The sequence below is a fragment of the Passer domesticus genome, chromosome 3, assembly GCF_036417665.1.
Source record: "Passer domesticus isolate bPasDom1 chromosome 3, bPasDom1.hap1, whole genome shotgun sequence".
Lineage (NCBI taxonomy): Eukaryota > Metazoa > Chordata > Aves > Passeriformes > Passeridae > Passer > Passer domesticus.
Genome location: NC_087476.1, coordinates 72,767,950 through 72,784,138, shown reverse-complemented (window position 1 = coordinate 72,784,138; position 16,189 = coordinate 72,767,950). Strand labels below are relative to the sequence as shown.

Here is a 16,189-nt window from a genome sequence, read left to right as displayed (position 1 = left end):
CATCAAAGTCCTGATAAAATCCAGCAAATAAACTTTCCTGAACATATAAATACTAAACAATTGGGTTGTTTACAGCTAAATATTTACTTCAAAGTCTTAAAAGTGTTTCAAAACTGGTTTTTCTAGTTTCTGTTGCAACCGATGCCCTCATAGGATCTCTTTTCAATCCCCTTTTTCCTTTGCACACACCTTGTTTAAGCAGGAAGAGCTTAATTTAAGCTGTAATCTTTCATCAGAATAAACCTTAGACTGTTTTCAAAACACTGGTGCTCCTCTCCCTCCTCAGTTTGACAGAGCCTAGCAGCTTATTGCTTAAAGCTGACTGATGCCTAGTAAATGTGCTATTTCACCAGCCCACCTCAGCAGGGTGACACTCCTGTAATTTCCCAACATTGCACCAGTTTAGGTCATCTTTTTCTCAAGAACAGAGAGTAGAGCTCCCATGTGCAGGGGCTTTAGCATCCTTTGCCAACTCCCACTGGGAACTTATAGTAATGGCTGAAGGCAGGACAGTCTGGGCTCTGTCTTTGAGTTGAGGTTGTTTAGTGATGCTTTCTATTGCAAAGGCTTGCCGTCAGCTGAGCGTTCATCTCTCTGCATTTAGAACACGGTGTGCCTTAGAGTTCTCAGGCAAAGCTAAGCCTTACTGCTCTAGTGACAAGTTCCTGAGATAGGATCTACCTGCTGCCTTTATTGCCCAAGCACAAATTGCCTGTGGTTAAATATTTGATAATTTAAGATGCAGGTGGCTGCTAGGGGAGTTAATGTAAGAAGCAGCAATACTGATGATATACCAACTGAGTTCAAAGGGATCTAAAAGGAGCTGGTTAAACTAGACAAGTACACAGATTTTGATCACTACCACTTGAATTCCAGCAGTTTATTTTGTGGGACAAATTACATTGATTTGTATCTATTGTTGTTGAATTGATTAATTTTAAGTAGGAATCACCAAATACTAACCTGTCCTTGAGTGTTATGTTTTCCCTTTTATCACAAAAACAGGTATGTTCTTTTGTAGGTGGGTGGGGAAGGTGGGGAAGGGAGGAGTGGAGAAATGCATTATGTAATTTTGAAGCTTTTTCTTTTTAAATTTCTATGCCAAAAGGTTAGCCATAGTCATGTCTTCTGTATTCAACTTCACCACAGGAAGAAGGCAACAGAAAGGAAAAAAGTAAACTCTAACCTAAGTCACAATTATTAATACAGATTTTTTACATTGAAAAAGACCATGCCCAGAATGTTGTTAAAAATCCTACTAAAGGAACACATTTTTAAACGAAATGTTGTTTTTAGTATATTGAGATACGGAGGACATGTAAAGCAGCACAAGTAAAGAACTGTGAAATTGACATGATATATTTTCTCCTTGGTTTCAAGAAATTCTGCTAGTGAGATGGCTTTGCTGTATCTGCAGATATCCGGCATGTTCAGATACTCACCCTCACACTTCAACTGTCATAGAACCTATTTATCATTTCGACAGAATTTGAAGCTTTTAAACTCCAATCAGTTGAGGGGCAAATGATTTTTTTAGTATGCTCCTGGAAATAGTTTGTGTGGCTTTCAAAATGCATAGAATAAGGTTTACACCTCTATCAAAAAATCCCTTCTGAGTCTACAAAGAAGAGTCAGAGGACTACTAGTATTTCCTTAAAACATGAAGGTATTTTTACATCCTGATTATTTTTTTAAATTATTATTTTATTAGATAAAATTTGAACTGGAAATTTGCATTTCATGTACAAGATCCATGTATTTTCTCTTCCTGTAAGTTAAAACTATTCAGCAGGATGTGCAGTCTCCGTCTAGTCTTGCAAAGTGCTGCTGTGAGCAAACACTTTCCACCCTGCCAAGCCTTTCTGTCACCAATGCACGTGCACACAGCCACAGAGATTGGCCTGAACTCAGTGATATAAGTCTTCTAGCAAAGAGATTTCTGAAATTGTTAGGAAAAAACTTCATGCATAGTGTTGTGGATGCTGTAGCACTTCTCTTGCTCTTTTGAAGCAGCTTACCCCGTTCAGATCAAGCCTCAGATATCAGTAACCTCTGCTGCAGTGATGCTAGAGGACTGGGAACTTTTGAGTTCTGAGTCTTCAAACAGGAAAAAGTTCTCTTTTTCCCCAAGTGCTGGGAGGGTGGGGAGCTGCCATTGGTAGGCTCAGCAGCAGGGCCGCAGCAGAGGCAGCTGGTGCAGGAGGAGCAGTTCTCACACATTTCCTGTGTCCCTCACACAAATGTCATCAGCCTGTGGTAGGAGAAGCAGCAGTGAGATCACAGGGCTGCATCTCACGTGGTTCACGGGGGTCCTGAGTTTATTGAAATGGTAAAAAGAGCAGACACAATTTACAAAAGGAAGTAATCTCTAGGGTGTAATGCCCTGCAAGACAAGATTTCTTTTCTTTTGGAATTTTCCACTTCTCATCATGATGTCTTAACACTCCAGACACCAAGCAGTTGTGAGCATTCCCATGGCAAGGCCACTCTGTGGTTTGCCATGTGCCCAGCCTCATTGTTACAAACTCACTGTGCTTTCATTTTCTTTAGTTTTCATTGCCAGACATGGAAAATAGAAACTACCCTTTAGTCAATGTATTTCCTATCCTATTAAAATAAAGAAATCACTGTTGATAGCTCTTGCATTGGTCTTGCTCATACTAATTTCCATTAAAACACCAAGCCTTACCTGATCTCCCTCACACACACGCACAAACCTTCCACCTCCCAATATTAACGTGCTTTAGGAAAGTCCTGGACTGATATCCCAAGACAATGAAGTCTTCTAACCATAGAGCTTGTCACCAGCAACATCATTCTATCTTTTTGGTCACTGTGTCTCAAGTTTAACTGAAAAGAGCACAGATAGGGTTGTAAATGATGTGGACACACTTCCTTAGTGGATCTTCAGGTTTGATCTGGTGATCAGAAGTCACCAGGTTTGATCTGGTGATCAGAAATCTAGTAAATGCAAAGTAAGAATCTCAGCTGCAACATGATAAGTGACTGTGTGCACTCTAGCTTAGTACAAATACTGGTTCACTTAAACCACATTCCTCTTTCAAGTACCCTTCAGCATCGTTAAACAGTTTGCAAACCCCTGCTTTACTTGCCAGAGCAAGAGAATTATGAGTGTGCATGTATTTAGTAGTCTCAGCTGGCAAAATGGTAGCTAACATCTGGAGGCAATAAATTCCTGAAACTCAGTGGCCTGATCCCCTACTGAAAATACATTTGTTTTACAGGAAGGGCAGGAGAGAGTCTCCTTACTCTAATATGAAGTGTCACGATCAGAAAAATATGGACCTTTCATTTTCTAAATGACTGCTCAAATTCTAGTGGGAGGTGCCCCTGCCTATGGCAGGAGCCTTGAAACTTTAAAGGTTAACTTTAAAGTTAGATGAACTTTAAGGTCCCTTTCAACCCGAACCATCGTACAGTTCTGCAAAATTAGCTTGTGTTGTCTGCGTTTGTCTGGATGTCAGTGGTTGTCTCCAGCTGTCTGCACTGGATGAATTTCAGCTACTGACTGTCATGTTGGGTCAGTGCCCTGGTGGCCAGCTTGATGCCTTTCCAGGAATCACTAGAGACAGAAGAAGTTCTTCCCAGAGGGCTCTGAACCTCCCTGCCTGGCATCTCCCTGACTGTATCTTCATATCTGAGTCCTCTTTTGCTTTTACATTTTACAGAAAGCAGCCCATGGAGATGCACCTCATATCTTCAACCCTACTGCCCCTTGTCTGTGGTCAGGGAGAACCCCATCACAGAAGTCAGCTCACCTAGTCAAATTTTGCAACAGAATTCAGCTTATTGCATAATAGTGCAGAAAACCTAATTTCTTCACCAAGCTCTGGCTCTATTCTCCAAATGATTTATGATTTTCATTTTTGTAAGAAGTTTTGTAGCCCTTTATTGCTAGCAAAGGTTTCCTTATTTTGTTATGTGGACCTTAGAAAGGAAAAATTCTGATTCATTAGTACTACATTTCACATATTTTGCTACTACTTGTCATTTTTTAAAACATAAGGCACTGATGCTGTACATTCATACCTTTAAGTCTTCTGGAGATCTTTCAAGGTGCAAGATGCAGTAATAATGGCCAACCCTTTCCATTGCATTTCAGACAAATAGTTCACAGCTCTGCAGGAGCTAGAGCTAAGACAATTTGAGTCACTTTTTGCCCTTTCTGTTCTGGACTGTTTTAGATACTATTCTATTTCTGGTATAATTTATACCCTAAGGGTACACCAGCTACAAGGGATTACAGTATTGATGGCCACACTGTTATGAATCTCTCCCGATCCTAACGGACTGCTGTGGAACAGACTGGAAAAGGCATTGCCCACTGAGAGCTTTGTACTGTTTAAACAATACTTAAAATCAGAGTTTTCCCCATACTGGATTCAAGATTTTTATCTTTTACTGTCCTCTGCCACAACAGGATATTAAATTCATGCATGGAGTTTATCTTGGCTGTGAATTTTAATTGTCTTGTTGAGTTTCTCATTTTTCATTTTCAAAATGTTGTCACACGATTCCAGTATTTCTTCTGGAGACATCCAGGTTGAAGTGAAATAATTTGACTTTCAGATTACAGTCAAAGGAAATTCTGGAGTGCTTAATATAAAAGCCAGGATTTTGTTCTGTCAAATGCTGCAATTTAAATGATCTCTAAATGCTGTAACATTTCCGGGGTAAGCAAACTCTGGAAGGTCAGTGGATCACTGTACACATCAATTTGTACTCCCAGTTCATGTTTTGCATTCCACTAACAGAACTTTTTTCCTGCAGAGCTGCTAATGCTTGAAAAATACTATGGAGCCATTTATTTTGTCTTTCCACTTACATTTTGAATGTATTTGTCTTAAAAACTTTAATGAGATGCTGTGTTTGTTAAACTTCACTTCTTCCACTTTATTGAATAAAACTAGATACAGAACCCTCAGATGAATTCTGCTGTGGAGTAGAGGTTCGTCATTGTCACAACATCAGGACAGCTGACAATTTTCTTTGCTGCTTGTGTGTTTATATGTGATGGTAAGATGGCTTATATTTACTGACTTGTGAGACCTGACTTTTTATGTGTGTTTGTGTGTGTGTCTGTGTGTCTGTGTGTGTGTTCACAGCTCACACAGGTAGACTCCAGGGCTGTACATCTGGGTGCTGTCCTTATCCGTGGCCTTACGACTTTGCTCATGGCCAACAGTGCCTGCGGCTTTCCATTCAGGATGGATGATCTGATGCCTTGGGCAGTGTTTGATGGAAAACTTTTTCAAGAAAAATACCAGAAGGCACACCGCGGTTGCTCTGTGGAAGAACTTTTGGAAGGCAATGTAAGTGATCACTTCTTTTTAGTTCTGCATTCTTTGTAAAAATGTACCTGTCCACTTTGTTGTTTTTGTATTCGTGTTTACACTTTTCCCCTTTCTGTTTTTCTTCTCTTTCTTATTACTTTTTCATTCTCTCCACAAAAAAAAAATAAATTTAAAAAGAATAGAAAAACAGCTTATAAAGGAAGCTGCAATTTTACCTTTATTTTTGTTCCCACTCCTCAGAAAATAATAGAAGGAAAATAGTTGTCAGTTTCAAAAATGAAAATGCCCACAATAGTTTTCTAGTACTGAGATATTAATGAAACCTTTCTCCCATAAGATTTTAAGCAACATATTAAGAACACCTTTAAAAAAAGGTGTTTAAGACTGATATTTTTAAAGGAACCTAAATTTTGAGATGAAGGTTTGGCAAATTTGAAGAGGAGCTGCAAATCAGAAGAAGGTATATTCTTTTAGAATAGGTAAATATGGGTATTTATTTTAGAATCTCACCAAGTACCTTCCTGTGCTCTAGGTACTTATTTAGTTCTCAGTCCCACTTCATTTTACAAATCTGGGGATTTATAAGCTGTGCATGTGTTACCAAAAGAGCAGTGAGATTTCAGACATGTCTGGGCAGGGAGGTCCTGCTGGGCACTCTGCATTGCTCAGGGCAGCGTGTCCAGGCTCAGAGGTCTGCTGGACTTGGTGCCGGACTGTGCTGCTGCACTGCTGAAGCCTCAAACCTGCCTCGTGCCCCACCAGAGAGATTGGGTAGATCTGTATCCATCTGGGAAGGTAGTTCTAAAGACCTTCAATTAATGTGTCTTTCTCAATTAATGTATCTGAAAAGCCTGTATCATTTAATTAATTTTGAAAATCTTACCTTTGAAATGCCTTTACCTGCTACTGAATGTATCACTTGAGGTTAAAGTAATTACAGAGCAAAAAGGTTTCAGTTTTGATTTATGTTAATCTTATGCATCAATGCCAGTTGTTTTTGTATAACTGGTTTTCTTTTGTGATTTTGTGTCCAGCTGCATACCATGCTGGTCTGAAGTGAGGAGTGCAGCTCTTGTGGGTGGGTGGAATGAGCATGTTTTTAGCATGAAGGAGGAGAATAATCCTTTCCATATGCATTCAATCCTATGATTAGGATCATAACCTCTATCCAAATCCTGTGGTTCCTATTAATTGGTCTGTTGATTTCAGTAGATTTTGGATTGGGCTAATGGTTCATTCAGGAATTTCATGCAGGACTTCTACAAAACAATAGAGGGTTTAAAGAATAAATGGGAAAATGTTAAAGTATCCAAAATGAAAATGATACTTGTTTTCCTCTTGGGTAGAATTCAGGTTAGTGGGTAACTTTAACAATAAAAATTTAAATTTGTACAACTTTTATATTAATCTATAGGTATTTTAAAATTTATTGTGTAGTATGTTTTAGCTCACATTTTAAAATCTTGTGTTAGTGTTGGAGTTCTATTTTATTCTGTTTTATAATGAAGATGAAGAAAGATCTTACTTTCTTAGAACAGAGTTAGAAATATGCTTGATCAACTGAAATATCTAGGCTAGGGTTTTTAAAAGCCTGATGCTCTGTTTTAAACAAACCCCAGATAAACTGTTCTGTTGTGAGGAAAAATGCTCTGGCTATGTGAACTTTCTGAGTAGTTTAAATACCTTTTACTTTTTTAGGTACAATTTTATGGTACATATATGGCAGAGATATGTACCCAGACTAATAAAATAGCTTTCCAGCTTATCAGTTTGAGGCAAGAATCTGTTTTGGGGAGAATTGCCAAGAGATGCCAGTTTAGTTGGGAACACTGGCAAGGCACAAGTATATGTGATTGGTTTTTCTTCTTATTATAAGTTCAACTTTAATAAATAAAAATGGTACTTAGTTCCTGGCAGAGCTTAATGTTCTGCTGGAAGCCAATATCTTTCAGCACTCATTTGTTAACAATCTAAACTTGAGCACCACAAATCTAATCTGGTGATAGTGACAGTATTGTAGTCAGAAAAGAAGTTATTCTACATTGTATGTTTTGTTATGGAAAAGAAAAATAATAGGAAAAAGTAATTCCTTTGGTTGTTCAGTGCTTGTTTCCTAACTTCTGGGGTAATTTCTCTATTATCTGGACAGTTACATTACTTCAGGACTTGAGGCAATCTCAGAATCAGTATTGTTTTGAATATGATAGGCTTAAATACAGTTAATAGGTTTCTGACAATTACAGTGGAAATACAATCCTGGTTAAATATTTACATGTATATAAAAAATTTTGAACATCTTAGGGTTTGCTTCCTACAGATTCTTATACCAAAAGAAGAAAATGTGTACATTAAATACAATTGATATTTTTGTGGGCAAGTTTTTGTGTAGCTCAGCTCTTTGTAGCCTAGCAGCTGTTAAAGATAAAAAAATGGACAGCTTCTGATAAGAATAAAAATAGAGCCATCTTGGTTTTTTACAAAATTATACTAAGCTCTTATTATGCTAGTTCTATTTTTCAAAACTGTAATCATATTAGTTTGTTTATCCACACAGAAAATTGGCTATAATAGTCTCATAAAGAAGTGAGGCAATGATATTATCACTTTATTAGCCTTTTTATTGTGCTTCTCACTAATGAGTATGTTCATGGTCAATTTTTTTAAATTAAAACCAAATTACATCATGGGTTCAGCATAATTGATATGTTTTGTTCTTTTCTGATCTCACTTTTCATCCAACCTCCACACATTCTGAATTTATTCTCCCAGGAATAAAATGAAAGGTTTTTCTCTGTGTTCTTCATGGGCTGGACCCAGTTTGTGTGGTAAAACAAAATTTAAAAAAAATCTGTGTGTTTTAGTTAAGTCTCTCTGAAGATGTTTGTTAACTTAAGAAATGTATTAGGGAAGTTCTCAGCAGGATTCATTCAGGGAGTCAGACTCTACCTTTAATTTAAGAAACCTCTCTAGTTACTGCAGTCTTGCTGCCTATTAGATCTTTTTAGCTTATCCTGTCATCTTCAAAAGGAAATGTCATCCTGTAAAAATCAGTTCAATTTTATGAAAATAACAAATTGTGCTATTGTTCTAAAATCTCTCTTCTCCTGATTCTCTTCATTGTGTAGTAAATCCCACATGCCCAGTACCAATCAGGAAAAAAAGAAATACATTCTAAGATCTGTCACTTTTTCAAAGCTCACAGAAATCAGAGAAAGTTAAAGGATGTATCATCATCATCACATCTCTCAGTATTGCATCCTTAAATAGCTTCAGCTTGTCCTTTTGACAAGTAGATTTTTTCATCACACCACAAGGTAAACATTTGAATTTAATTCCCCCATTTCTTTTTAGAGTTAGTTATGCTTTATCAGTCAGGAGTTGGGCAAGTTCTGTTTGTAATGTTTGAGATTAAGAGACTGATTCTAACTGGTGTATTTTCCATGAGTTCATCAGACCTTATCTGGAGGTTTTAACCATCTCTGCCTGTGGTATTGCAGATGGAAGTCTAGTTAAGTGAGAAAGGGGAAAGCATTTCTTCTGCACCCCTGCTCATCTCTCCAGGTATCCACATTTAATATTAAATGTTCAAACTTTATTTCCTGTAAAAGCGTGAACCAGCTATCAGCTTCATGCATGCACAAGTGTGGCTAAGACAAGTCTTATAGTTGTGTATGTGTTTAATTTGTGCTGCACCTGAAGAAAGAAGAGCAGAAGAGTAATTGATTTTAACTGTGTTTTCTGCAGGAGTCTTTGTACACACCCTTCCAGAATCTGAAATCTCTCATTTGCAAGTTTTGCATGGCAAAGAACAGAACAATACAGAGCAGACCAAGAGGAAATGGATTTAACACAGGTTGGCATTGTGTGAATTTTATCAATAAAGTTCATATATAGATGAGCTAAATTGTCCTTCAACAGCAGCAGCAATTACATAGGCAGCCCATCAAGCTAAGTAAATTTTAAGTTCTTTCTCCAAGAAGCAATTAACAGATCTAAGAAAATATTAGATCTATTGCTCTTTTTAGCGATTTATGTGAATTTGATTACCCAAGTTTATATAGAATAATATTCCCATCTAGGTACATAGCTAGTGAGGTATATGCAATAAGTATCATTAATTGACAGAAACACCACTATTTATTCAGTGACTAAAGATATTTTTGTAGGAGAAATTAAATAGCCCAGCTTTTTCTTTCAATCCCTCAGGGGAGCTATTTAACATTGATAGTTAAAGGTTGGAATGAGGCATTGAAGATTAAATACTTCTTATTTCATTTGCTGATATATTTCAAAATAGAAGAGAGCTTTTGGGCAATTTGAAAAACTTGCTTAAGATCTTGCTCTTTCCTCCCAACTTTATGGCTCAGTTTGCAAAATTGTTTTCCCTACCTGAGCTGCCTGACTTTTGGGGTAAAAAACATCTAAACATATAAAAAACATCTAAAAGGTTTTTAACATCAAGATCAGCTTGAATGTTGAGGCTTCGAGACTTTGAAATAATTTACACTGAATCTCAGTGTTTATGCTCATATTATATTTATTATCTGCTTAATATGTGATCAGTTATAATGTCTGTGAGGATAAAAAATTACCCCTTTGGAATTCCATGAGCAAATTACAACAGACAGAATGATTTTCTGCTGGTTCAGTACATTGCATTATGTGGCAGCAATACTTCTGATGTGGGTCTACAACAAACTCATGCTGGACACTCAAAATTGAGGATATCTGTTGGTGATTTATAATACCAGACCTTGGTAGCATCTGCTTTTCCTTGAGAGCTATATTTAACCATTTTAATTATGATTTGTGATTCCAATTTGGAGAGAGAATTCTGTTTGTTTTAATGACTGCAGTCTCCAAATCTGTGTCATAAAATCTTGATCTGGTTTCTAAATGCACTTGTTAGCAGCTTGTAATCATGATGTGCATAGATGGAAATGAGGACAAGAACCATTCTTGTTAGGCTGACTTTAACTTGGAAAGATCGTAATTGTGCTTGAGTATTTTGGCACAAAACTAAGAAATACTGTTTCCTGAAAAAGAATAACTGTCTCTCTTTTTCTCCATTTAAACTTGCATATTGTCAGAGTTGCTTAGTGAATACTGTTTTTCAGGAAGAGAACAAAGAGATTTTAATCCCAGGTTACAACAGCCACACAGAAGTCATTTTGTTTCTCCATATCATAACCAGATGAGGGAGTTCACACAAAGACATCTGCAATCCCAAGGTAAAAAATGGGTTTGGAATTGTCCCTATCACCAGTATAACAGCTCTGTGTCTACCTGCAGTTCATGTTTATGTGTGCAGTAACCCTGCAGCAGTCAGCAATAAAACTTGCACTGATGCTTTAGGTTTTAGCTTTTATATTTTTCAGATTCTGTGCTGCTTTAGTGTGCTGCTTTAGTCCTGAGCTTCATCTTAAGACTTGATAAGCTCTCTTCACAGAATAGGTAGACAGAACAAGTCCTTTTCTAGCTTGGGACCAAGGACAATCCATACTAGTTTTGGGCCCAAGACCATAAACAATGGTGGACTGAAGAGAGAAAACAAGAAGGATGGGACTTCATAACCTAAAGCTGTTAACTAAATTGTCCTAAAGCTGGGCAATTAACTCCAATATGCTAACGGATCAAAACTTATAAAAGTGTGAGACCCTGTGACTGGTCGTCCATTTTGGGTTCATCTTGGGTGTAGCCCTTGGGCTCTTGTGCTTCCCAAGGTGTATCTATTGAGACTTTTTAATAAATACCTACTTCATTCTTTAACTCTGTCTAGCCTCTGTTCTAGGTCAGCCTTCACAAGGCATCAGTATCAGTTACACAGTTGTGTATTGTCCCTTGCGAAAACCAACCCTGCAGGGTGAGGTGGAGTGTAGTATCGTAATCTGCAGTCATCTTCTACTCACAGTGTTCTGGGAAATAAGCTTTCATGTGGTATTTGTAATTTTCATGCTTGGTCTCAGTTGAACTGTGTTTAAAATTGTAACAGTTCTAAAACAAATTGGCACAGCTGCACAGAACTGTGTCTGAAGTCTTTAGCTGCAGATCTTCATTCATACTTCAACAAAACCCTAAAGCATATGAATAAAGTTAAACACATTCTTAGGTGGTTTTCTAGATCAGCGTCCCTGCTTCCAGGTCACTGCCTAAGTGATACAAATGCAAGTTTTGTCTTGCCTTGACATTTATCTTAAGTCATTCACCAGCCTCACTTCTTGAAAAGAACAGACATTTCAGTGAAACACCACAGTGGATAGCACTGTTGAGCTGACTTAATTCAGTTGTACTTCCTCATTACTGTGAGTTGAAGCATATACACATAGATTAAAGAAAATAAGCAAAGGAAGAGAGGTGTCTAAGAAACATAAATTATTTTATTAAGTCTGCAGAGCCTGAATTACTTTTATGTTTCCAGGTGAGGTTTTCAAATAAGATCGCTGATATGATTAGGAAAGATAAATAATAAATAGATACAGTGAATATTTTAATGTGTTTCAGCTGCCACTGTTGAATGCTTCAGACTAAGATAATATCATTTGATTCACAAATAATATTCTTTGATCCTCTATGTAAAATATAAAGCTAAAATATAGAGTATGTAGGCTGACCATAAGCAAAACCCAAACTGGTCATTGTTACCAGTTCTTGACCATGGGAAGAAACCTGATTATTCAGGGGTCAGAAAATCTCTGACCAGCTCCAGAGATCTTATGGCTAGGTGTATTCCACAAAGTATGTTCCACAGTAACTGTGCTGCTGTGTTATAAATGTCTTTCAGTAGCGTTAATTAAACATCTTGGCTTCTTTTACACTATCCCTATTTTTTACCCTCAGGACACTCTTAAAACATGATCCCATAACTGCTGTTAAATTGCCTGTGTTATAAGTAAAACAGGTTTATTGGAAAAATACATCTGTCCTTATAAAAGAACCCTGCAATGTTTTAGAGCTCCTTTTAAAGTGATCTGCCAACATGACTCATTTTGGCAAAATTATTTTCCTAAGTTTGCTAATATTAGCACAGTTATTTGGGTTACTTCACTACGTAACTGTTGTCTGTTATATGTGTGTCTCAGCAAAGAGAAAGAAAAAAAGAACAAAAAAAGTAGCCATTTTCTGTTCATGGTAGCTTATGCGATAAAACTCCCTAGTAATAATACTCATATCTGTCTATCCCATCTTCTATGTACCTACCCACTGTTATGGCTCCTGCTGTTGCATATCATACATAAATCATTGGATTAAATGCAGTAAAAAGTAATGGAACAGTAACCATAGGATCCATATCTTCTGTATCAGGAGTGTATATAATGATTAGGCAGCCTTTGCTCTCTCTTATCAGTTAATGTTTAAGAATTCTGTGACAATGTCTCAGCTTCACCAGTGGAGGAAAGAGTGCCTCCACCAAAAAGCATCAGCCTGAGAAGCAGTGGCATTTCTCTGAGAGGATGACATGAATCCCCTCAGGCAGAACAAGAACTGGACCCAGGCATCCTTCATGATATGGTCAATAGTAGCTACCCAGCTGCTGTAATAAGCAGCTCATTGTCTAACTGTATTTTGAGTGCAGGGAATTCAACTGTGGCTTTTTTTGGTGTTTTGGGAAGGTTGTGGGGTTTTTTGTTTGATTTTATTCATTTAACTTCTCTCCATAAATTTCTTGGCTGTGTGTTACAAATGGATAAAAGCACATCTGTGTTACTCAGAGCTGGACATCTAAGCCTCAGGAAGGTAGATTTTCCCTTAATATTTCTTGTTTGATAATTTATGGATTTTAGGTTTGTGGCTGCAACACCACACCACAGCCCATATACCCTATTGGTAGACAAACTTCATTAATTAGAAGTTAAGACCACAAATACATTGCTTTGCATCACAATGTTAACTCATTCTATAAGAACCTAAAAGTAAATTGAGCATTTAGAACTCTGGAAATCACTGTTATTATCCATTTCTTCACAGAATATAATTGCATCAAAAGGGTACATTCACTTCAGTCTTAGCACACAGTAAAACACATAACTGCTGATAATACAAGCAGCCCCTCCTTTGCAAGATATTTAGTCAAGTCTTCCACACTGGTGTTGCTTTAAAGCATGCTTCTGATTAATAGGATTTTGGTAGAACTGTTATGCAGATGGGACCTGAGAAAACATTTAATTTACATTGTGAGTACTGCTTTGCTAATAGGGCTCTCTAACTAAGCAGCATAGTGCACAGGCACACTTAAACCAGGATGAAAATATTTGTAAATATAACTTATGTCTGCTTCTAAACAGCATATTATCTTTACCTGAATTCATACAGTCAGATCTACCAGGCACAGATGAGATTCACTATCCCAACCCATTAACTGGACTAAGTTTAAAAGTTACTGTCACCCAAGAGTTTTAAAAAGAGCCACCATGCACTTTATCCTCCAAGATCTCAGAATACTAGATATAATTATACACCAACTGGACAGGGACATGTATTTTTTTTAAGATATGTATAATTGTTACTTTTCTTGCATGCTATCTTAATAAGCCCTTGTTTTTCCTCCTTTAATGTTCACTGAATGTATTTAATTCCTCTCTTACTCTCTCCAGGTAGAGGATCAGGACATCCACATGGAAGGAGATATCACCTTCCTCCTCGGTAAAGAATTCATGTCTACAAGTGGCAAATGGGATGGCGGAATAATTGCCACTGGAATAATTTTTGTTTATTCAGGCTTTCACCTGTTGTTATGAACTGTGCAGAGTAACTGGGCAGTGTGACTGTGGAGGAAATCACACAAAGCTGAGGCTGTTCAGCAAGTTAATCACTTACCATGTTAGGCCTAAGCTTGTTATGAGACTAGAATCACCAAAACTTAAGGTACAGCTACCTGAGGCACAGTAGCATCCCAGTATAGCTACACTGTTTTGTCCATTTAACAAGGGAAAGTCTGAATTGTTTTTTATAATATTGTGAGATATTACTGAGTGTGAATTTAAGATTTAAACTGTAATTTTTGCATATTTTTGTAATAGTTGTTTATATTACAATACTTTCCTCACTATGAATAATGTGTCATGTCTATGCTGTATTGTGGTTTGTATCTTGATTGTGGATTATATCTGTGTTTTAAGGGTTATACCGTTGTTTCTAAAAAAGTTTGAAACATGACCGTTGTTTCTGAAAAAGTTTGAAACATGACATCACTGATGTAAGCATCATCTGCCAGTGAAACAATGTCACTTTCTTGTAAAATGTAACACTTTTTTACAAAGGAAAAAATTGCTTTTACATTTGATACTTTTAGTTAAGCAATTTTTTGTAATTTTTTCAACTGAGGAAAGAATCTATCATGCTCTACTTCTATAATGAATAATACATATAAGAACTCAATATTTCTTTTCTGCCCAGAAGTCTAGAACACTGACCTTCAAAATGAAAAATTGCTGTGTTTCACTCTGTGATTCAGTTTTAGTAATGTATGTATTTGTTTAGTTCTAAAATCAAGGGGATGTCAAGAGAGGCTCTTCTTAGTGGTGCCAAGCAATAGGACAAGAGGCAATGGGCAGAAACTGATGCACAGGAAGTTCTACTTGAATATGAGGAAGAAATTCTTCACTGTGAGGGTGACTGAGCATAAGAACTGATTGTCCTGAGAGGCTGTGACGTTCAAGAACCACCTGGCCTCAATCCTCTTCCCTGTGCTCTGGGACCTCTCTGTGACTGAACGGGGAGGTTGGACCAGATGACCCCCTGTGGTTCCTTCCAGTCTGACCCATTCTGTGATTCTGTGATTTTTCAGTTAATGTTGTTCTTAGGCCTCATTTCACACAACACAGTGTCTTGATTTGCATTTCAGAAAATGCACTGTCATCATAGGGGTATTCCTGCTTCCTTTTTCAATCAATTTTCCACTGACTGTAATTGTACTATCATTTTTTTATTATCATTTTTATCCTTCCCCTCCAAACCTTTTGAAATAATGTGGTCTGATTTTTATGAAAACTTCTCTGGTTTCAAGGATCTCATGAGGTATAATCGTGTATTTTGAAAGAATGTGATCATGTGCCAGAATCTGTTGGTAATTCCCTCTTCAGGCTTTGATATGAGAAAAAATATCTGTTGTCCTCAATAAATAAAGTTAAATACAGTCAGAGTGGGAGTTTTGCTGTGCTAGCTGTGGTATGAATTGTTGGTAATAATTACCCTGATTACTGAAGAATTGATGGCATATCTGTGAGGTTGTTTTTCTTCCTAATGTTAGACCATAAGCAGAAGCTACTTATTATTATTATTTCCAAGCCAAAAGATTTTTTTTTCCCACCAGGAATAGTAGAGGGAAAGCAGAAGCATGAAGCTGAAACATAGAGGTGCTACTTTCCTGTCTCACTGGACTTAGAATTGTTCACAATTCACAATGCCACAAAGCTTATGGACTCTAGAAATAAATAATATCAGAGAACATGACTGTAAAGGTTCCAGTTTAACAGGGTTCCCTTAATTTGTGGACCACAGGGTTGTTTTGAATGGTTACAGAACAGAGGACAAACAGACGTGGATTTGAAGTGAAGGAATGTATGTTTGTGAAGAAAGCATTCTTGTTCAGCTGTACTGCTTAGTCTTCTCTAGCCTGGGTGCTGGGTAGCTGCCTTTCATCAAATATTCACTGAAACTGTGGATTGATTTATTAGCTTTATGTGTCCCCCTTCTGGAAGGGGATCCAGAGGACATTCTATTACATCCATAACTTAGTCAACAGTGACTCAGCAGAAATTGTGACATAGTAATTGTGAGAGCGTGACTGACAGGAGCACATCAATCAGCTTTCCTCTATATGTATCCTTCCTCTCAAATTACTTTGCTCATTTGTGACACCATCACACTGGGAATCT

At 37.3% G+C, this 16,189-nt stretch overlaps 1 protein-coding gene across 4 annotated transcripts in view; it reads left to right on the top strand.

Annotated features, from left to right (window-relative positions):
• Window positions 1-15,451, top strand: part of FAM120B (family with sequence similarity 120 member B) — a 49,116-nt gene extending 33,665 nt beyond the window's left edge. For 2 of the 4 annotated variants that reach the window (XM_064413918.1, XM_064413917.1), the window contains exons 7-10: window positions 5,127-5,333; window positions 9,060-9,168; window positions 10,406-10,546; window positions 13,907-15,451. In XM_064413918.1, coding sequence (XP_064269988.1) covers window positions 5,127-5,333; window positions 9,060-9,168; window positions 10,406-10,546; window positions 13,907-13,959 — 510 coding nt within the window. In that variant the 3' untranslated portion in view covers window positions 13,960-15,451. The remainder of the gene's footprint in view (window positions 1-5,126; window positions 5,334-9,059; window positions 9,169-10,405; window positions 10,547-13,906) is intronic. The other 2 variants (XM_064413919.1, XM_064413920.1) reach the window with 2 other exon arrangements.
• Window positions 15,452-16,189: the final 738 nt, after the last annotated feature.